This window comes from Coregonus clupeaformis, chromosome 20, assembly GCF_020615455.1.
Source record: "Coregonus clupeaformis isolate EN_2021a chromosome 20, ASM2061545v1, whole genome shotgun sequence".
Taxonomy (NCBI): Eukaryota; Metazoa; Chordata; class Actinopteri; order Salmoniformes; family Salmonidae; genus Coregonus; species Coregonus clupeaformis.
The window spans coordinates 40,032,147-40,055,951 of record NC_059211.1 but is presented as its reverse complement, the minus strand read 5'-3'; the positions used below and the strand labels follow the sequence as shown (position 1 = coordinate 40,055,951).

Genomic DNA, 23,805 nt, shown 5'->3' with positions numbered 1-23,805 from the left:
CCCTTAACTCACTCATGGAATGAGTTGTCAGCCTACTGATGAACAATTGTTCTATTTGTTGACCCCTTCTGTTGTGCTTTCCCTCAGGCCAATGTAAAGAAGGCTCTAAAGAGGCTGGACGATGTACAGGAGATGTTTGAGAAGAGACAGGTCAGTCTGAAGAAGCTGTCGGCCAAACAGACCCGGCCCGTCCAGCCTGTGGCACCCCGGCCTGAGTCCTCTCCCAATCGCCCCGCGCTTCTCAAAACACCCAGGACCACCGGCCCTGCCCCTGGTAAGTCTCCCCACGTTGACCTAACCACAAACTTTACCTGCCCTCAATACAAGACCATTGATGTAGAGCCTATTCATTGCTATTCAATCTGAAAGATAGTCTATATACTTTACTTGCCAGGAAGCAGTAATTTTCTAGTTTTAGACAAAGCATATGTTTAAAACCTTATATCCTGAGACCTTAGCCTTGTAAAGGAAGTCTATTGTATTCACTGTGGAACTTTACCTACGACAGGAAGAGTACATGGCTTTCCATTCTTCCACACAGAGAGAATGGAAAAAATACCTACTGTATGTTTCAACCAGGATCCCTAGATGTCTCTATGCCTTTATTTCAAAGATTCTGCTTTTAATTTTTATTTTTCCAATCCCTGTTCTGTAACCATTTCCAGCACTCAGTCGAAGGACCTCAGAGAACTCCAGTGCCACAAAGCAGCCCACAGAGGCTGAGCTCGCCAAAAAGAAAAATTTAAGTCGCAAGGTCAAAGGGAGCCTGAAGGTAAGATCTGAGGATCTATAGACAATTGAACCTGATTGGTTCAACCTCATCTACTACAACAACGAGAACCATCTGTCTTTTTTCTGTTGGCTAGCAAATGGTCCTTTTTTATGACAGTGTTCTGCCAATATGGTTATTTTATAGTTTATTAGAACAGAACTCTTGGTCAATGGGAGTCTGGGAGAGAAAGTCACTGGGGTGTCCGATTTCCCTATCTTCTGTTTCCTGCCTTTCCCCAGCTGAACCTAGAGCCCTAGTTAAAATCAATTATCCACCTTTTGCCCTGAGAACATCATGTCTGTCTGATGAATATCAATAATGTGCCATACTAGTCATGCATGATAAGCATCTCATCTTATCTAACACCATTTACATTTTAGTCATTTAGCAGATGCTCTTATCCAGAGCAACTTACAGGAGCAATTAGGGTTAAGTGCCTTGCTCAAGGGCACATCGACCAATTTTTCACGTAGTTGGCTCGGGGATTCGAACCAACAATCTTTCGGTTACTGGCCCAATGCTCTTTGACCAGGAGGGTGATATTTGAAAGGCAATAGGGGCCTCCAAGGTATGTGTGTGACCCTTCCTCCACCTGTATTTCTGTCCCCAGATTGAGGTAATGCATGAGGCAAGTCAGGGAGGCTCCAGCCACATACTGGTGACGAACGAGACAGAGGAGAGTCTTTCAACCAGGCGGAGGTAAATTGATATTTTCTATTTTCTACCCTTCTACAATACGTAAAGTAAAATGAAATTCCTGAGAAAGAGAACCATCTTTTCTTTCTCTTTCTCTCTGCTCTCCATAAAAGTTGATACAGAGCAACTGCTGTATATACTCAAAGTTGCTAATGATATGGTTTAAAGATGTCAAAATCTACAATGGACAACTATTTCCTCAGTAACTGAGGAGAATCTGTCGCACACCCAACTGTAGCTGAGGTGCAGGAGATGAAGAGCCACATATAGTGCATTCGGAAAGTATTCAGACCGCTTTTTCCACATTTTGTTACGTTACAGCCTTATTCTAAAATGGATTAAGTAATTTTTTCCTCATCAATCTACACACAATAACCCATAATGACAAAGTGAAAACAGGTTTTTAGAAATGTTTGCTAATTTATTACAAATAAAAAACAGAAATACCTTATTTACAAAAGTATTCAGACCCTTTGCTATGAGACTTGAAATTGAGCGCAGGTGCATCCTGTTTCCATTGATCATCCTTGAGATGTTTCTACAACTTGATTGGAGTCCACCTGTGGTAAATTCAATTGATTGGACATGATTTGGAAAGGCACACATCTGTCTATATAAGGTCCCACAGTTGACAGTGCATGTCAGAGCAAAAACCAAGCCATGAGATCTAAGGAATTGTCCGTAGAGCTCAGAGACAGGATTGTGTCGAGGCACAGATCTGGGGAAGGGTACCAAAACATTTCTGCAGCATTGAAGGTCCCCAAGAACACAGTGGCCTCCATCATTCTTCAATGGAAGACTTCACCTAGAGCTGAGCAATCGGTGGGGAAGGGCCTTGGTCAGGGAGGTGACCAAGAACCCAATGGTCACTCTGACAGAGCTCCAGAGTTCCTCTGTGGAGATGGGAGAACTTTCCAGAAGGACAACCATCTCTGCAGCACTCCACCAATCAGGCCTTTATGGTAGAGTGGCCAAACGGAAGCCACTCCTCAGGAAAAGGCACATGACATCCCGCTTGGAGTTTGCCAAAAGGCACCTAAAGACTCTCAGACCATGAGAAACAAGATTCTCTGGTCTGATGAAACCAAGATTGAACTCTTTGGCCTGAATGCCAAGCATCACGTCTGGAGGAAACCTGGCACCATTCCTACGGTGAATCATGGCGGTGGCAGCATTATGCTGTGGGGATGTTTTTCAGCGGCAGGGACTGGGAGACTAGTCAGGATCGAGGCAAAGATGAACGGAGCAAAGTACAGAGAGATCCTTGATGAAAACCTGCTCCAGAGCGCTCAGGAACTCAGACTGGGGCAAAGGTTCACCTTCCAACAGGACCACGACCGTAAGCACACAGCCAAGACAACGCAGGAGTGGCTTCAGGACAAATCTCTGAATGTCCTTGAATGGCCCAGCCATAGCCCGGACTTGAACCCGATTGAACATCTCTGGAGAGACCTGAAAATAGCTGTGCCGCAACGCTCCCCATCCAACCTGATAGTGCTTCAGAGGATCTGCAGAGAAGAATGGGAGAAACTCCCCAAATACAGGTGTGCCAAGCTTGTAGCGTCATACCCAAGAAGACTCGAGGCTGTATTCGCTGCCAAAGGTGCTTCAACAAAGTACTGAGTAAAGGGTCTGAATACTTATGTAAATGTGATATTTCCGTTTTTTATTTTTTTTATACATTTGCAAAAATGTCTAAAAACCAGTTTTTGCTTTGTCATTATGAGGTATTGTGCGTAGATTGATGAGGGGAATAAAAAAAAATCAATTTACCATAAGGCTGTAACCTAACAAAATGTGGAAAAAGTCAAGTGGTCTGAATACTTTCGGAAGGCACTGTATATTAAAATCTACTTTTTTTCCGCTTGAGTAGGCCCACCCACTTGGGAGCCAGTCCCACCCACTGGGGAGTCAGGCCCAGCCAATCAGAATGAGTTTTTCCCCACAAAAGGGCTTTATTACAGATAGAAATACTCTTCAGTTTCATCAGCTGACTGGGTGGCTGGTCTCAGACGATCCCACATGTAAAGAAGCCGGATGTGGAGGTCCTGGGCTGGCGTGGTTACACGTGGTCTGCAGTTGTGAGGCCGGTTGGACATATTGCCAAATTCTCTAAAACGACATTGGAGGCGGTTTATGGTAGAGAAATTAACATTCAATTATCTGAGAACAGTTCTGGTGGACTTTCTTGCAGTCAGCATGCCAATTGCATGCTCCCTCAAAACTTGAGACATCTGTGGCATTGTGTTGTAAGACAAAACTACATATTTTAGAGTGCTGTTTTATTGTCCCCAGCACAAGGTGCACCTGTGTAATGATCATGCTGTTAAATCAGCTTCTTGATATGCCACACCTGTCAGGTGGATGGATTTTTTTGACAAAAGGAGAAATGCTCTCCAACAGGGATGTAAACAAATTTGGGCACAACATTTGAGAGAAATAAGCTTTTTTTGCGTATGGAAAATGTTGGGGATCTTTCATTTCAACTCATGAAACATTGGACCAACACTTTACATGTTGCGTTTACATTTTTGTTCAGTATAGTAAGGGGGTATCGGGTTAAAGAACCGTCACAAAATACAAGAACCACATAGCCAGGGATCGTGAAAATCAGATTGAAACATGACCCTCAAAATCATCATTAAGCCCTGCTGGATGTAAGGTGCCCAGTGTATGAATCCAAAAAAAGTTCCCTTTGGCACAACTTTTTTCTCCTCTGGGTGAAAGTACATTTCCTTAACCATTAGCTTGTGTTAAGGCACTTTGAGAGAGGTCACAGACAGAAAGTGACAATTGAAAGGAGAGGTTAGGAGAGCATAGCACACACAGTACAGCTGACTGAAGAGAGGGTTTGTAGAGATGATGAAGAGAGACATTTAAGGCAGAGCCTCCCAGCTGACTGTTAGCACCAGGTGACCACACACCTGCTGTGTGGAATGTCTCTGCTCTAATTTCAGCCTGCACACTGCCTCCTGATTTGGAGAATACTCCGAATTGTATTCAGAATTTCTTTACTGTAACTGTTAGGGGTTTGTCGGATTGTACTGCCTATTGCATGCGTACAATCTCTGACTCATCTGACACAGGATGTGAATGATATTTGCATTCCCCTCCTCTGATAAGAACAGGCATCACAGTTGGTGATGTGTATTTGCATAAGATTTAAATGAAACATATAGAAGCTACTGTACATACTGTATATCACTTGATATGCTAAAATGTCCCGTAACAGTTCTGGGTATTTTTGCACAAAGGGGCTTTTGTGTACACAAGAGATTTTAAAAACACATGAACAGCAACATACTGGTTAATTTTGATTTCCCATCACTGCAGCATCTATTTGAGCATAAAGTAGTACCAGATAAAACCGCAATAAGTAAATTAATTCCATATATGGTTGCGAGATTTTTCCCATCCCACAGTGGATTTCGGCACATTCTGCATTTTTCATTCAACCACAGTGGAGAACCGCTGGTTATTTGCCCTAAGTCCCTGAGGCATGGTACTGTAGGCTAGGGCCCCTAGAGAGCCATACTGAATCCAAATCTAAATAGTAGAGATCATGTGTTAAAGACCCTCACAAACAGTGTGAAGTGTTTGAAGGTGGGGTTAGTTAGCTTAGAGAGAAGTTAGCTTCACTCCTCCCTCCGGTGCCAGTGAATTCCTGTCTGCAGAGTCACTAAATACTGTATGTTGCCTTTTTGGGGGGCCAAGATAAGATGGGAGAGATGGGGGAGCAGAGTTCATATGGAATGATTTAGTGAGCAGGATGTGGTTTGAAGCAGATTGTTTTGGGAAATGTCAGTGTCTGCTCCTGGTTTGCAGCCTGACATTTTAGGAGAAGTGAAACCGGGGAATGGGGGAAGAAATGGAGTTAGCTCTATAGAGAGAAGAGGGATTATAATATGAGTATGATACAGATTTTTTAAAACATTTTTAGTCATTTAGCAGACACTCTTATCCATAGCGACTTACAGGAGCAATTAGGGTTAAGTGCCTTGCTCAAGGGCACAGACAGATTTTTCACCTAGTCGGCTCGGGGATTAGCGACCTTTTGGTTACTGTCACAATGCTCTTAACCACTAAGCTTCCTGCCACCCCGAGCAATAGTAAACTGAATAAAAACATTGTCTGCTAGCAGAATTTCCTCTTGAAACTGTGAGGTAATTCATTTGAATGATTTTTCCTTTTGACTTCCTGACTGCAGCCAAGAAGAGTAGCTCTGTAACAGTCTGTTTACCATCACACAATTAGCTAAACCACAAAGTACAACTGCAGTATCCATCAAGCCAAGGCAGGTGTGGTGAATATATGCTCAAGAACATGGCTTTGGTCTTTTTTTAAAAATTGATACCAGCTGCAGACACTGAAATATAAATGAAAAAGACTGCAGTGACATTATGTGCAGCCTAACAGTACACTATGAAAAGGCCGCCTTGCATGGGTAGGTATTTAAATAGTAAGGTTTACAGAGGAGCATAACTTTTACTGCTGTGCAGTACAGCTTTCCCACCTGGCCAGAGGAAATGTCATGAATCTGTGGGTCCGTAGCTGCCTTCCACAGGTACCGGACGTCTGCCACATGTCCGTGAGAGGTGATCATCTTATCATAGATGCAGGGGTGATAGGGGGCCTTCCCTTCCCCTGAAAAGTAAACATGTTCCTGGGGAGACACCCCCATGGCGTTGGCACAGATGCCCATGAACACATCGTCAATGTACAGCGAGGCGTTGAGGAACAGAGTGGCCTGGTAGATTTTGGCAGCCACGTCTCCTGAGACAACGTACCCTGCCCCCGCTGTGTAGTCTGGGTAGGAGGGCCACTGGTACATCTCATAAGGCACGTGGTACTTGCTGTCCTTCTGGCGGATAGGGGGGGCTCCCCTGTGCACGTGGCCCACCCAGAGGTCCCGGGCCCCCTGCCGGATCAGGCCCTGCAAGTAGTGCACCAGGTTGGGCATGTGGACAAAGACGTCGTCGTCGGCTGACATGAGGAAGCGTGCTTTGCTGCAGTAAGTGTGGCTCCAGCGGAACTGCAGCAGCAGTTTGATGGTGAGGTTGTGAAAGGTGTCCACAAAGTCCTGCTGGACCAGGTCCCCGTAGACCAGGTCCTCCCCCAGCAGCCCTCTCTGCACACTGCCCCTCTGCTGGGGGTTGGGGTGGACTCCTAGGGCAAACACCACCCTCACAGTGGCCCCCAGCTCCCTCTGGATGTAGGTCTCATTCCCCCAGGTGGCCCGGATGGCCTGCCTCCTCTCCAGGTTCTCTGGGGAAGATTTGACAAACAGCAGCAGCAGCACTTCATTGCAGTCACACTTGTCATGGTGGTTGATGAGGTACAGGAAGTTGTTCAGGCTCTCCGACTCCTGCTGGCTGATGCCAAAGCTCTTGTTGATGAAGTCGTAGCTGTTGACCAAGTAGCGGCTCACCACATGGTGGTCCACCTGCTCCCAGCACACCATCAACACGGACAGGACAATACACGTCGTCACCAGCTGCACACATTGACATCTTCTGATCCTTCTGAAATTCATAAACATTCTGCGATCTTTCCTGCCCTCGCCACCTCTTAGGTAGTTGCCTTTGAGAGGTTTCTACTTTCAAAATTATTCAAAATTATTTGGGAGTTCCTGAGTTCCATCACATTGACCCAACTGGAGACATGGGCTTCTTAGAGAAATGTTCAAGTTCAATTTAATCTCCTCCGCTCTCTACTGTGACTGTATTGTTGAGACAATTATGTCTCGAGTCATCACTGTTTTGCTACCAGTGTCCACACAGTCTGGTCAAAGAGTGATCCACATCATAAGATCTGAAAAGAGAAAGACAGAAATGTGAACAATTGGTTAAACCCGTGTTTGGACTTTTGAAGTTATTCCAATGGTGCTAAAGTGCGAACTCCGCCGGGCTACTTAAATAAAGTGTGCCCGCCTGTTCTGTTCTACTTGGAGCAAGGCATCCATCCTCATGTCCCCAAGTTAGGCTAGCCAAACAACAATGTTTCAACTAGTTACCACAGCCACAAAGTCAAAATGGTCTATATCGTACAAATTCATGAAAAATGTTTTTGCTTTTTGGTCTTAAAGGTTAGTCATAAGGTTAACAGTGTGGTTAATGTTAGGTTTAAAATCACATTTTAAGAAGATAAATTGTTAAAATAGGCATGGTTTATGACTTTGTGGCTGTGGGAACTAGTGACAACCAAACAACCGTGGGTCGAATAATCGCATTTAGTCCACAAAGCGTGGACAGTACAAATTCAATATTGATTGTAGGTCTATGAATACAGACTGGTATTTCAATCAGCCTACTCATCGGAGTGAAAGAACAACAAGGCTGAAAATGAAATTATAACTCTTCTCATATTTCAATGATTCCAAACAAAAGAAGGAAAGCTGTAAAAACGCGTATTCTCAGAGCTCCCTACAAAAGAGAAGCGTCATGGCTCGCAATTGAATTCGCGACCAATTGGTGTAGCTAAGGTCAGCCTACATGTTTACCAATGCATTTTCATCTTACCTTTTCAAACTGATTTTATAAGCCTACAGTGCATGCAAGGCTCGAGGACATTGCTGAGGGAAATTATTGAATCATTCCTCCTAACCTTTATTTGTTTTCTGACTGTTGTTTCGCAGCCTACAAATGTTTCAGTATAAACAGATTATATGAAATGCCTTGACGTAGTCCACTGGGCACACCACGTCATTTAAACGTGGAAATGTGGGTAATACTTGGTTGAGACGTTGATCAATGAGATTTCAAACTGTATTCACCCACTCGAAAAGATAGCCAGAAGTTTGTTGAATTACCAATGTGTTATCACTATGCTTTCAATCATATAAAAGCATAACAATGATGTCAGATTTTTGGTTTAGTTGTCATCTAAATGTGTTATCGCTGCACTTTCAACCATTTAAAAATTCAACAAAGTTCAAATGGGAATAAAATGTCAGATATTTTTTATTTATACAACAACGTAATGTGTTCTCACTGTGCTTCATCTAATAGCACAACCAAATGACCTGGATTGTAGTTGAGATTACATTAAAAGTACATATTGCAAGTGATCAATGCTGTTCGAGATTCTGCACAGATTATTATAGCAATTGGGAAGATCTCCACAGACCTGCAACCTTTGCATGCTACTGTATCTTGAACATGCACACTTTCTATTACATAAGAAGGCATTTATAGTTACAGTAACCTCAATGTGGCTATGGATGTGTTACTCATTTTAAGGTTGAATAAATACTGTTACATTAGTTTGTAAGATAGCCTTAACTTAACTTAGGCTATTTACTGTATTACAAAAGTAATATTAAATTGTGTTTGGTTTTCAATGCAACCAAATATCAACATTTGAAGGAGATGTCTATTTTGGACCACTGACTTTAATTTCAGTCTACAAATTAATAATTGATATGTTGGATTCACGTGTCCATCTCAACCAAAAATCGAAATTAAAGATTAGGACTAAATCAAATCCAACTTTATTTAAAGTGCATTTAATGTTTGATTTAATTTAGTCCTATTTATTATCTTATATTTTTGGTTGCGATGGAGATGTGAATCCAACATATCAATTAATAATTTGTAGACAAAATGGAATTAAAGCCAGACTAAGTCAGTGGCACAGATGGAACGATCCAAGCAGAAGATACATCTGGTAATATTTGGTTGCATTGACAACCAAACACAATTCAATATTCAGTTTGTCAACAAATTTATAATTGATATGTTGGATTCACATCACATATTTTAAGGTTTGTCTATGTTGAAAATTGGTTACCATGATGACACAATCCTGTGGTTAAAATGTCACCCTGAAAACAACATTTTACATTGATGACTTGTCGGTTGATGACATGTAATCCAAGTAGATTTCACGTCACACAATACGTTGACACATTACGTTGAAACAACGTTGATTCAACCACATTGTGCCCAGTGGGAGGCTATTAGTGTTGGTCTGTTTGCTGGAGTAAAGTTACAAGTAGGCCTATTACCTACAAGTGTTTTTCAGCATACAGGAAACCTGTGGACTATTGATGATATCCTATGGCACAGAGGTCATAGTGAGTAACTTCCACAGAAGAATTAGGCAGCAATGGAGATCAGGGCAGGGCAGATTTGTTTCATACAATTTTCACTAATTTGATTTGAGTACAGAAATGATCTGTTATTTTTCAGTGCTTACATCCATCCCTGTGTGCTCTATCTATCTATTCAATGATGATGGCCAATTCACTGTGTTCATCCATCAGAGTCAAACCTCTGTGTTTGTTCACAGTGTGAAGTATCTTAAAGGGATAGTTTCGGATTTTGGTAATGCAGCCCTTTATTTACTTCCCTAGAGTCAGATGAACTTGTTGATACCATTTTTATGTCTCTGCGTCCAGTATGAAGGAAGCTAGCATTAGCGCAAAGACGGGAAGTCTTCGGGTACAGCTAGTATGCTAGTTAGCATTGGCTCGCAAACTACCTCTAACTTCCTTTAATTTGACTCTAGGGAAGTAGATAAAAGGCTTCATTGCCAAAAACCCTCTCAACCATATAGCTGTAGTTGCCGTAACTTTTGTGAATGAATGCAAAAGCCAACCCAGCGCAAAGTTCAGTAATGGAGGGGCATTAAACCAACAGAGCCCATGGAATTGCTGAAGTCTGTACAAAACAGTCACCATGACAAAAAGATATCCTTACAGCAGCAGATTTAGGCAAACGAGTGGCTCACAACAATGAGCTGCCCTGACAGCATGCATCATCATTCTAGTGGAGACCGGGGCTAAATATAACACTTTTTGCCTTTTGCTTATTTATGAAAAGATTGTTTGAGTTAGATTAATAATATTTTGTAACTGTGGTCTTTTCTCAATTATACTGAACAAAAATATAAAACGCAACATGTAAAGTGTTGGTCCCATGTTTCATGAGCTGAAATAAAAGATCCCAGAAATGTTCCATATGCACAAAAAGCTTATTTCTCTCAAATTGTGTGCACATCTGCCCAGTCATGTGAAATCCATAGATTAATGAATTTATTTAAATTGACTGATTTCCTTATATGAACTGTAACTCAGTAAAATTGTTGAAATTGTTGCATTTATATTTTTGTTCAGTATAGATTTGCTAAACTCCTGCGTCCTCTCTCCTCTGTCCTCTCTGGCCTCCTTTTGAAAACGGTCAAAGGTAATCGAGGAAAGTGGAAGAAATATGTATGAAATGACTCGTTCTCCAATCGCACGTCATCAGGCAAATTACATTTACAGGCTGGAATCCCAAAATAAATGTATAATGTGATAAAAAAACAAATGTAGTTAGTTGTGCAATAAATTTGATAGCTACAATTAATAGGTAGCATATCGTTTTAAAATGTTTGCATGCTTTTGTTCTTCGAGAAAACAATAGCTGATTCAAAGGGGTTGTGGCATATTTAAAGTCTTTCACGAAGGGATACGCTTGTGCTTCCTCGCCAAAAGGAGGTTATCGAGGAGGGGGGACCATTTTCCGTTTGCCTACTGTCGAATTGACACACTCCTCAACCACTGTTTCCGGGTCACGGAGGAGAGCGAACGGAGGACGGACAATTTACTTTTGACCAAACAAGGAAAATCCCTGTAACTACGTTTCTAAGACATACTGGTCATATACAATTTAACCGAGAGTGGCGGAAGTGAAATGTTACAATTGCAGGGTTAAACGTAACACTGGGCGCTTTTGAGGGGATCACCTTTGCCAAGAAGTTGACCATCGTTGGTCACCACCTTTCAAAGTGTGTTGAATTAGGGGGATAAAAATTGTCTGACTTGCGCATACATGTCGGAAAATTTGATTAAAAAAATTATATGATCAAAGGTCATTAAGTTTTGACTGCAAGTTTCTGCAGTTGCTCTTCCCCAACTTCATCCTGCAGCCATCGCCTGCATTGTGGAAGGCTCTATTGTCAACCAATCATCATTTAGCAGACACTCTTATCCAGAGCGACTTACAAATTGGGAACAAACTTTGCCGCAATCCATGTATACAGTGGATATGCACAAATTAATGTGATATTTGAGGCTCTCACCAATTGATTGTACACACATTATGAGTTTGTGAGTGTATGGTATGGGGGTTGGAGACACGTTTAATTATTTTAGAAACAATGGAAACATGTTGGAAACATGTCGCACTGAGCCTTGCTGTTGAAAACCACATCAGTGTCCACTTTTGGCTGTCGCAGATGCACCTCCCCCGACTTCACTCCTGACTCCTCGTTTACAGTTGCCTTACCATGCCAACGAGCCCACCATCTTCAAAGGTAAAAATGAGGGGTAATTGAAAAATTTATATGATTTGAAACTGATATATGGATGAAAATACAAGTAACTGACAAAAAAATATTATTTGACCTTTTAGGCATTTCACAATGACCAAAAACGGTGCAGCCAAAATTAATATATGTTATATAAGATAATTTTAGCATTCAAAAGTATGAATTTGACTTTTACACTTTTTTAAGGTATTATCTTAGTTGTACTGGGAAACTTGATGTAAAGGTTTTATATCATTATTCTATATCATTATGTGAATGTGTCTAAATACCATATACAATACCATAGAATGTAGGCAAGGGGTCAATTGTAACACATTTGACCCCCCCCCCCCCTTACTAATTTGAGTAATCTGAGTCTTATGAGAAAATAGAACAATTATTGTCATCAACTATACAAATTAAAATACCTCTTCTTACTGATAAAAATGATATGGTTAGACACAGTGAGGTCCGAAATTGACACCATTGATAAAGATGAGCAATAATGACTGTATAAAATAGATAATTCAAATACTGAGCTATATTTATTGTATGCTCATAATAACGAGGACATTTTATTATTTTATACTAATACAATTGCTCAGAGAAAGAGATTTTGTTTAACAAGTAATACTTTGTTTTCTCAAAAAGGTAGGGGTCAAAATGATTGACACCCCTAAAGATTTTTATAAAGAAAGTAGTCAAAAGTTTAGTATTTGGTCCCATATTCCTAGCGGGCAATGATTACATCAAGATTGTGAATCTACAAAGTTCTAGGATGCATTTACAGTTCATTTTTCTTGTGTTTCAGATTATTTTGTGCCCATGATTACGGGTAATCCTGAATGAATTGTGAATAATGATGATTGAGTAAGTTACAGAGGGTCAAAGATCATACCCCCAAGACATGCTAACCAACCTTGTTATTAGTAATGGTGAGAGGTTAGCATGTCTTGGGGGTTTGATCTTTGACCCTCTGTAACTTTCTCACTCATCATTATTGGCGATTCATTTAGGATTATCTGTAATCATGGTAGCATCCAGGGACGGCCTGTTCAATAGGGCGATATGGGCGACGCACTGCCAAACGGGAAAAGGAAGGGATTTTTTTTCTAATCAATTATATCACGGCAACAGTAGTTATCAGTGTTCACGTCTGATCTGCCAGCCACTAAATGTCAAATCAGGCTAAAGTCGTGCTTCAAATGGCCCCGCCCGTTTTTGGGGCGATTTCAGTCAAGTTGAAAATCGCCCAGAAGTCTCTCATAGCCTGTCATGTAAAATCTATTTTTTTCAAATTTCAAAGCTTTCAATACATTCTCTATGGGTGTCTGTGGGCTTGCACTTACGCGCTTTCGTCATACGTGACGTAACCATGAACGTAACTAAGACAATAGCGGCTAGCAGCGTCTCTGTTGTGACCTGCAGTGTGGCGTTATTTTATGTTTTTAATTTGTAGACTTAGTTTACAAACATTCTGCCAACCATGGATTTCCAGTGGTTGGTTTTGGACTGATCTTGTTGATCGTGTACATACCCGCTACGAACGGACTAAATAATGAAAACGCTGCTGGCAGCGGAATCCCAATACAGCTGGGAGACTTGGCTGGATGACAGAGTCCCGGACAGAGAAGTGGAGCCGGCCGGCTTCACCCTGGTCAGAGCGGACCGCGATCCTGGTAAGAGAGCGACTCTGTACCCCGACATTGAACTGCTTTCTGTGTCATTGCGACCTTACTATCTGCCCCGTGAGTTCCCCCAATTGTTTGTTACCGTTGTGTACTGTTGATAATCACAAGTTTACTGGAGAACTGAGACCAAGTAGAGACTTTGGACAGGGTGGATATGGTATAATAAAGGCAGTTTATTCAGAGGTAAAGATATCTGGAATCGCGTGCACGGACTCGTTCGTGCATCGCGAGTAAAGTAAAAGTGTCCTGTCTTAGGTCAGCTAGGATCACCACTCCTTGGCCACCTGCTGACAAGGCTGACAAGATAGGACTCTTTTGTCCATTGTTATAGGATAGGAACAGCATTGATTGAAAACAAACGCCCAACACAAAATGGGTCATGCACAAGATTTTAGTCAGACCAAGCTATAACATTATATATTTACTACAACAGTACATTCAACCAAAAGCTAATATAACAAAGGCATCAGAGATTATTTATAATCTGTCACAGAAACTGGAATCCATCTCCCCAGATCAGTCAATAAATGCTTCTGGTATTGACTTATATGCTGCCCCTGTCTTCATGTTGTTGCTGGACATATCTTTTTTAAAATGTGTGTAGGTCACCTAAATCATCAGAAAAATTGCCCCTCCTGAGAATTTTTTCAGGAGCCGCCACTGGTAGCATCCACATTAATGTAGAAGTGTTTAGAAACATATTATATTCTTATTTATAATAAAAGTGACTCCAAAATGACACAATACATTATTTACCATTAATTTCTATTGGGCACAAAGTAATCTGAAACACAACCAAAACTAACTGCAAATGCATCCACTTCATTTCTATATCATTTTTGAGTACAACAAATTATTGAATTCTGTTAGATTTCCTGTGTCTATTGTTTAAAACCTACCAAGAGAGGTTAGGTTCCAATTCCGTTAGTTGACATCAGGCTAACTGTAAAAGCAGTGTGAACTTTTGCTTTGAGCACCTTAAGGTATTATAAGCCTCCTGTAGCTCAGTTGGTAGAGCATGGCGCTTGCAACGCCAGGGTTGTGGGTTCGATTCCCATGGGGGGCCAGTATGAAAAATGTATGCACTCACTAACTGTAAGTCACTCTGGATAAGAGCGTCTGCTAAATGACTAAAATGTAAAATGTAAAATTATAAACAGTCTTTCAGCTAGAGCATACAACCCCCCCCACCTCCCTCTCCCTGATCACTTACCAGCCTGTGAGAGTTCCATCCATGTGTTGCTGGGAAAAGTACAGAAAACGACTCTCCCCTGCCCCTCCTTTCCAGTTGGTGAGCGCTATCCCACTCTTTCACTCTCTTTCTCTCTCTTTCCTGTCTGTGTGTAGGGTGCGGCAGCAACAGTGTAACTGTGTAGTAACCAGGGCTGCGGCCTGAGCTTCTCTGTCTCCCCGTACGTGTGACTGTGAGAGAGTGAGAGAATGAGAGAGCAGAGTGGGACTGGTGGGGGAGGAAACTGCTGGGCTAGAGGGGAAAGCTCCTCTACTTCCTCTCTCCCTGCCTCCCTGCCTGCCTGCCTGCCTCCCTGCCTGCCTGCCTGCCTCAGCTTAGTCAGTCTATGATTTCTCTCTGTAAGTTATTATCATATCAGTGAGGCCAACCAGCAGGAGTGAAGCTGGATTCTATGCCAGAGGTTGGAATTTGTCATCTGAATTGCATCCGGTACTACATACTCTTCATAATAAAAGTGATTAAGTGTTCCTGAGGGTCACATTAGGAAAGGGATTGTAGCCATACAAAGTCAGGTATGCACAGGACAAACTGGCATTGGCAATGTGTTCTTCTAGTACATGACATGTATACATTCTTTGTTTTATATAGTTAAAGCATTGTTTTTTGGTTGGAAGGTGATATCATCTTCTTCTTGGCACACAGAGGGCTGTAGACATCTCAGCTCTTTTATGCACTAATACCTTTAGCTAGTGTTACTGTAAGCAACTTGAGGGAGAACGACCAAGTAAGTATAATTAATATAAACACTGTCCACTAGGGCGTTCAAGAAATATTATCTTACTTAGGAGCACCAATAACAGGCTAGGCACATGACTTCATGGAAAGTTTTTTCCCCCAGCGGTTCAATGAAGGCATCTCTGTCCATGATATTTATTCACACGATGCTGCCTTCCCTCCTCCAAAAATGGATATGCAAATATCCTATTGTGTTGGGACTTGGGAAGACAGTCACCTATGATATGACAGATGCCTGCCTCTGTGAGAGTGGCGGGTGCCTTTGGAGAGCTTTATTGACCTATAAAATGTGGCCATACATCAAACAGCACTCAGCGTCTCGATGGGCTCGTGATGGCACATAAAAATCAAGACCTCAGAACTCATGCACATTAAAGGGGCCATTAAAGTCTGGAAATGTTAGCTTTGCTCAAGCTCCTTGGTTTTATCACAACCTCCTCTGTTAGACCTTGTTTTTCCCCCATGTACCTCATGTCTGGGGTGCTGTGGTATCGCTAGCGGAGCGTCTTTTGGGTTTGTACAATAACCGTGTTTTCCACCTCCAACTGAGTATGATCATTTGGTTGGAGAACTTTGACAAAGCATTTAGGATATGAGTGGCAGTTGGAGTCTCCAATCTGGGTTTTATTCATTTATATGCACTGACAAATACCACTAAAGGGCTTCTCTGTAATTGGTGTGTATTGACGGATACTGTATCTTTCCTCCCCAGACACATAATGAACGAGCTGATTGAAACTGAGAGGCTGTATGTCGAAGAGCTGCAGAGCATCATGGAGGTGCGTTTGTTACTTTAAATTGCTCTCTCGTGACTGAAACGCTGTCAGTTAGTGGCAATAATGTCAAGGAGACAGTAGAGAAAGCTCTCCTTTCTCTGCTAACTGCACCTAGGGAACATAAAACCCTGTTCTAATTGACTGACAGTGTAAATGTTGCATCAGGTCTGGCCATTTCAGAATACTGTATGAACTTTTGTTGAACTTCAAATGTGCTTGCTTTGTCGATTTAGATGAGTCATTAGGCTACTCAAACTGTCACTGATTTCAGTTCATGTAATGTTAATTCAAGTGTTAGGTGTAAAGCCATGTGAAGGACTGGGTTTTATTGGGTTCAGATTATCACAGAGGCGTTGGCATTGTCATAGTTTTACTTAATACTTATTAGCTTTGAATGTAATTTTCCTGTCCAGGGGTACGCTGCCGAGCTGGACAACACAGAGCTTTCCCCCCTCATCCCTGCAGCTCTGGAGAACAAGAAAGATGTGCTTTTTGGCAATCTCCCAGAAATATATGAATTTCACAACAGGTAATCACATTTCCTCTATCTCTTTCTGAATTGCATTTCCATATTCAGTGAGTATACAAATGTGCCTGTGACATCAAAATAAAAAAGGATTGCCATGATCGCTATCCCCACTGCAAAATGAAAACAATCCTGAGAGAGCCATCTTCCTCTCCCAAGTCTCCCATTGCTAACAACTGCTCCGAACCTGACCCTTGTTTAACACATTCCTGTCATGCTTTCATTGGCTGCTGCAGGCACTCACATGGAACAAGTGGTTTGGGCAGTTTATTCCCCCCTTTTTTTCACTGGAAGCTCTTTATAGAACACATTGTACAGCTATGTTAACTATGAAGGATCCATATGATATGCCTCATCACCAGAGCAAGAAGTAGAAAATAAAGAAAGAAACAAACCTTGCGTTGTGATTGGCTGAGAGAGCTCCATTGACAGTGGGCACTGTATTGTCTTGGGGTCTTTGTGTTTTACGTGTGACGCCCAATGCAATAGACACCCATTTTTCTGTTAAGCCTGTCTACCCTGTGATCACTCACTCTCAGGTGGGGTTGAGTTACAGCGAGAGCCAAGGGACAAACAAAAGGTTCCACAGGGACCCATAGAGCTCCACGCCACGTGGGCATTCGATATCAAATACAAATCTAATCAAAGTTGATTGGTCGTGTACACAGTTTTGCAGTTGTTATCGCAGGTGTAGCGAAATGCTTATGTTTCTAGCTCCAACGATGCAGCAATATCTAGCAATACAATAACAATACACACATATATCAGCTTGAAAGTCTATGGCAAGATTTGAAAATGGCTGTCTAGCAATGATCAACAACCAACTTGACAGAGCTTAAAGAACTTTGAAAAGAATAATGTGCAAATATTGTACAGTCCAGGTGTGCAAAGCTCTTGGAGAATTACTGAGAAAGACTCACAGCTGTAATCGCTGTCAAAGGTGATTTTAACATGTATTGACTCAGAGGTGTGAATACTTACACTACCGTTCAAAAGTTTGGGGTCACTTAGAAATGTCCTTGTTTTCCATGAAAACATACATGAAATGAGTTTGAATAGGAAAATAGCAAAATGCATAGCAAATGTAGTCATTGACAAGGTTAGAAATAATGATTTTTAATATAAATAATAATTGTGTCCTCCATTTGCAGCAATTACAGCCTTGCAGACCTTTGGCATTCTAGTTGTCAATTTGTTGAGGTAATCTGAATAGTTTTCACCCCATTCTTCCTGAAGCACCTCCCACAAGTTGGATTGGCTTGATGGGCACTTTTTACGTACCATACGGTCAAGCTGCTCCCACAACAGCTCAATAGGGTTGAGATCCGGTGACTGTGCTGGCCACTCCATTATAGACAGAATACCAGCTGACTGCTTCTTCCCTAAATAGCTCTTGCATAATTTGGAGCTGTGCTTTGGGTCATTGTCCTGTTGTAGGAGGAAATTGGCTCCAATCAAGCGCCGTCCACATGGTATGGCATGGCGTTGCAAAATGGAGTGATAGCCTTCCTTCTTCAAGACCCCTTTTACCCTGTACAAATCTCCCACATTACCACCACCAAAGCTCCCCCAGACCATCACATTGCCTCCACCATGTTTGACAGATGGCATCAAGCACTCCTCTAGCATCTTTTCATTTGGTCTGCGTCTCACAAATGTTGTTCTTTGTGATCCGAACACCTCAAACTTCGATTCGTCTGTCTTTAACACTTTTTTCCAATCTTCCTCTGTCCAGTGTCTGTGTTCTTTTGCCCAGCATAATATTTTATTTTTTATTGGCCAGTCTGAGATATGGCTTTTTCTTTGCAACTCTGCCTAGAAGGTCAGCATCCCGGAGTCGCCTCTTCACTGTTGACGGTGAGACTGGTGTTTTGCGGGTACTATTTAATGACGCTGCCAGTTGAGGACCTGTGAGGCGTCTGTTTCTCAAACTAGACACTCTAATGTATTTGTCCTCTTGCTCAGTTGTGCACCGGGGCCTCCCACTCCTCTTTCTATGGTTAGAGACAGTTTGCGCTGTTCTGTGAAGGGAGTAGTACACAGCGTTGTACGAGATCTTCAGTTTCTTGGCAATTTCTCGCATGGAATAGCCTTCATTTCTCAGAACAAGAATAGACTGACGAGTTTCAGAAGAAAGTTATTTGTTTCTGGCCATTTTGATCCTGTAATCGAACCCACAATTGCTGATGCTCCCGATACTCAACTAGTCTCAAGAAGGCCAGTTTTATTGCTTCTTTAATCAGCACAACAGTTTTCAGCTGTGCTAACATAATTGCAAAAGGGTTTTCTAATGATAAATTAGCCTTTTAAAATGATAAACTTGGATTAGCAAACACAACGTGCCATTGGAACACAGGACTGATGGTTGCTGATAATGGGCCTCTGTACGCCTATGTAGATATTCCATAAAAAAATCTGCCGTTTCCAGCTACTATAGCCATTTACAACATTAACAATATTTACACTGTATTTCTGATCAATTTGATGTTATTTTAGTGGAGAAAGAAATGGCTTTTCTTTCGAAAACAAGGACATTTCTAAGTGACCCCAAACTTTTGAACAGTGTGTATGTAAATTAGATATTTCTGTATTTTATTTTCAATAAATGTGCAAACCTTTCTAAAAACATATTTTCACTTTGTCATTATGGGGTGTTGTGTGTAGATGGGTGAGAAAACAATTATTTAATCAATTTTGAATTCAGGCTGTAACACAATAAAATGTGGAATAAGTCAAGGGGTATCCTTTCTGAAGGTACTGTACATATGAAGTGGGTAAAACGGTATGTTGTACATTATTAAAGTGACCAGTGTTAAATGACTCTATGTACATAGAGCAGCAGTCTCTATGGTTCAGGGTAGAGAACCGGGTGGTAGCTGGCTAGTGACTGTGTCTAAGGTTCAGGGCATTGTACTGTGCGGAAGCTGGCTAGTGATGACTGTTTAACAGTCTGATGGTCTGGAGATAGAAGCTGTTTATCAGTCTCTCGGTCCCAGCTTTGATGCACCTGCACTGTCTCCGCCTTCTAGATGGTAGCGGGGTGAACAGGCCATGGCTCGGTGGCTGAGGTCCTTGATGGTCTTCTTGGCCTTGCTGTGACACCGGGTTCTGTAGATGTCCTGGAGGGCAAGCACTGTGCTCTGATGATGCTTGGGCGGAGCATCAAAGGTGCTCACTAGATTAGTGTCGTAGGTGCACCAGTGCGTGAGGATGGCCGTGAAATTGCAGATTAAAACCCCATCAAAATATGTTGATGTATGCCGTGTTTGTGGTGAACCGTACGACTGTAACAGGAACAAACACAACCTTTTGCAAGGTAAATCGTCTTTATTGCGACCGGACTACACACTGGCTTTAGAAGAGATAACGGGACCTGTCACGCTGAGTGGTGGGTTTTCAAAAGCAGCATGTGGTTCCTGTCACAATCTTCTACTCAAATATAAAAGAAGTGCCAGTGACGTGCAAAGAATCGTCTGTTTTGTGACGGAAAGAGCAAATTGTATAGTTAGATCGAAAAGATATGCCGCGGCTGTCTCGACCCCCAGAGGTACCAAAAGAGTGTCTGCTCAGGAAAATACGAAGAGTCAGTTTTCAACCTAGAGACTAGGTTGAAAACTGTGTTGCAGAAGTCCTACAGGCTCACATTTGTAGGCTACATTGAATAATATTGTCAGTTGATCATAGTGACAGTTTTAGCCTAGAGGATAATTTATACGTAGTTTGTATTTTTCCTTGACTATTAAGTAAGTGATAAAGCCCATTTTATGTGGCACATACCCAAGGTTTATCATCGCAAATGTGTTGCATAATGCATACAGTCTCAGATATTATTAAAAGTCACTGTTACAACTCCTTCTGGTACAAAGTCACGGATACTTAGAGGTCCTTTGGAAATAATTGGCATATGTCTTCAAGGTTATCGGCACAGAGAAATACCAAAGTATTTGATGCAAGAACTACGAATACCATGTGCACCGCACAAAAGACCTCATCCAACATTAAGGGGCCCATGTCCAGTTTGACATTGCACAGAAAGTCAGCAGGACCATTGGAGAGTAGACAGACCTCATCCAAAGATTTGATAAAGACTGTGAGCTGAAGCCAGAGTCTGGAAAGCACTAAATCTCAAGTAGATCTGAGGACATCAATCATATAGTAAGTGTGCTTCTTGATCAGAAAGTGTTTGCTTTGACACCTGGCAGGTTCTACCCAAGTTTCCAGAACTTCCAAATAAACCTGTTGCACAAATTGGACTATGAGGAACTAGTGTTATGGATCAGCAACCACAAACTGAACTTACACCGTGATAAGAACAAACTGTCTGCTCATTTGGCATGCAGACAGAGGCACAAACACTGACATTGATTTCAGCTGTAGTGCTGAGATCCTAGAATGGAAGTTATCTTAAATGTCACCATTAGAGAAGTAATGTAAGAGAGGAAAGAAGACGTAGTACTGAAACCAATGACAATGTAGACTCACAAAACGTGTATTTACTTTTATAACGTTACATTCTTTGTTGCATTTATTTGTGTAATATTTTAACTGAAAATATTCTATGTACCTTTTTTTAACAATTTATTTGTGTAATTACTTTTACTTATGTACTGTTAACATTCTTCCTGTTCTTGCTGTCTGAAACTTTATATAGGAATATGTTTTATGGGCTGTGATGTGTACACCGTGCAAGAGCAGTAACACAACTGCTATAGCCTTTTCCCAATTCTCTGGGCCAACACTGGGGGGAAAGCCCACACTTTTTCTACTTTTAAAGTTGTATAAAGTTTATAGTAGTACACTTTGTTACTTATTTCATCCAAAAAAAGGCAACTACAAGTTAATTTACAATAAAGTCATACATTCCACTGAGCATTGATGTTTCCAAATCTGGATTATTTATTGAAGGCAAGTGAAGGAGAAAAGTGAAAGATTCATAAATGCACTTTATGAACAAGTAACTATTGGTGGCAGGTCACAATATTGGCCCACTCTATATGTTATACTTGAACTGAAAATGAGTATTAGAACAAATCTTTAAGCTAAAGTATTTATTTACAGTGTGTGTATGCCATACATTCTACTATTCCACACAGCTCAATGGTAAAAGGTCCTGTTTCCACAACAATAATATTCTAGACCTCATACCGTAAGACCTTTGTAGTGTTAAGCAGATGTGACAATACCTACAGTATTAATCAACACCGCATTTAAACATCCTCATGTTTACAAAAGCCCAAAGTTGTCCCAACACTGAATCATCATCATAATCATCATAATTTATGTGTTCATCATCTCCAGAAACCTCAGTAATGGTAGACAGTAGGGCTATTGCATGTCTCATGTCAATAATGGGCAAAGATTTTGTCAGGGTTACCCTCATTGGCTGATGTGCAATCAACAGAGACACTACCATGAACACCTGTGTGCGCCATCTCAAGTGCAAGGTCCTCAGAGCATGCGCAGACCAGCTGGCTGGAGTGTTTACGGACATATTCAATCTCTCCTTATCCCAGTCTGCTGACCACACTTGCTTCAAGATGTCTACCATTGATCCTGTACCCAAGAAAGCAAAGGTAACTGAACTAAATGACTGTTGCCCCATAGCACTCACTTCTGTCATCATGAAGTGCTTTGAGAGGCTAGTTAAGGATCATATCACCGCCACTTTACCTGACACCCTAGACCCACTTAAGTTTGCATACCACCCCAATAGATCCACAGATGATGCAATCGCCATCGCACTGCACACTGCTCTATCACATATGGACAAGAGGAATACATATGTAAGAATGCTGTTCATTGACTACAGCTCAGCCTTCAACACCATAGTACCCTACAAGCTCATCATTCAGCTCGGGGCCCTGGGTCTGAACCCCGTCCTGTGCAACTGGGTCCTGGACTTCCTGACGGGCCGCCCCCAGGTGGTGAAGGTAGGAAACAACACCTCCACTACGCTGATTCTCAACACAGGGGCCCCACAAGGGTGCGTGCTCAGCCCCCTTCTGTACTCCCTGTTCACCTCCAATTCAATCATCAAGTTTGCAGATGACACAACAGTAGTAGGCCTGATTACCAACAATGACGAGACCGCCTACAGGGAAGAGGTGAGGGCTCTGGCGGAGTGGTGCCAGCAAAATAACCTCTCCCTCAACGTGAACAAAACAAAGGAGCTGATTGTGGACTTCAGGAGACAGCAGAGGGAGCACGCCCCCAACCACATCGATGGGGCCGCAGTGGAGAAGGTGAAAAGCTTCAAGTTCCTCGGCGTACACATCACTGACAATCTCAAATGGTCCACCCAGACAGACAGTGTGGTGAAGAAGGCGCAACAGTGCCTCTTCAACCTCAGGAGGCTGAAGAAATTCGGCCCCTAAGACCCTTACAAACTTTTACAGATGCACCATTGAGAGCATCCTGTCGGGCTGTATCACCGCCTGTTACGGCAACTGCACTGCCCACAACTGCAGAGCTCTCCAAAGGGTAGTGCAGTCTGCCCAATGCACTACCGGGGGCTGCCTGTCCTCCAGGCCACGTACAGCACACGATGTCACAGGAAGGCCAAAAAGATAATAATAATAATAATATGCCATTTAGCAGACGCTTTTATCCAAAGCGACTTACAGTCATGCGTGCATACATTTTTGTGTATGGGTGGTCCCGGGGATCGAACCCACTACCTTGGCGTTACAAGCGCCGTGCTCTACCAGCTGAGCTACAGAGGAACACGATAATCAAGGACATCAACAACCCAAGCCACGGTCTGTTCACCCCGCTATCATCCAGAAGGCGAGGTCAGTGCAGGTGCATCAAGGCTGGGACCGAGAGACTGAAAAACAGCTATCTCAAGGCCATCAGACTGTCAAATAGCCGTCACCAGCCGGCCTCCACCCAGTACCCTGCCCTGAACTTAGTCACTGTCACTAGCCGGCTATCCCCCGGTAACTCAACGATGCACCATAGAGGCTGCTGCCCCATGTACATAGACATGGAACCACTGGTCACTTTAATAATGGTTACATACTGTTTTACTCATTTCGTATGTATATACTGTATTTTAGTCAATGCCA

At 42.1% G+C, this 23,805-nt stretch overlaps 2 protein-coding genes across 4 annotated transcripts in view; one reads left to right on the top strand and one right to left on the bottom strand.

The window, feature by feature from the left end:
- The window catches only part of LOC121533386 (guanine nucleotide exchange factor DBS), a 150,050-nt gene that overhangs the window by 88,191 nt on the left and 38,054 nt on the right, over window positions 1–23,805 (top strand). For all 3 annotated transcript variants that reach the window (XM_041839286.2, XM_045205490.1, XM_041839285.2), the window contains 5 exons: window positions 88–274; window positions 666–772; window positions 1,383–1,471; window positions 16,149–16,215; window positions 16,626–16,741. In XM_041839286.2, coding sequence (XP_041695220.2) covers window positions 88–274; window positions 666–772; window positions 1,383–1,471; window positions 16,149–16,215; window positions 16,626–16,741 — 566 coding nt within the window. The remainder of the gene's footprint in view (window positions 1–87; window positions 275–665; window positions 773–1,382; window positions 1,472–16,148; window positions 16,216–16,625; window positions 16,742–23,805) is intronic.
- LOC121533387 (lactosylceramide 1,3-N-acetyl-beta-D-glucosaminyltransferase A-like) lies at window positions 5,499–14,951 on the bottom strand. The gene is made up of 2 exons (XM_041839287.2): window positions 14,663–14,951; window positions 5,499–7,279 (listed from the first exon to the last, which is right to left on the bottom strand). Exon 2 carries the CDS (start codon window positions 7,005–7,007, stop codon window positions 5,889–5,891), a length of 1,119 nt encoding a protein of 372 aa, XP_041695221.2. The 5' UTR covers window positions 7,008–7,279; window positions 14,663–14,951; the 3' UTR covers window positions 5,499–5,888.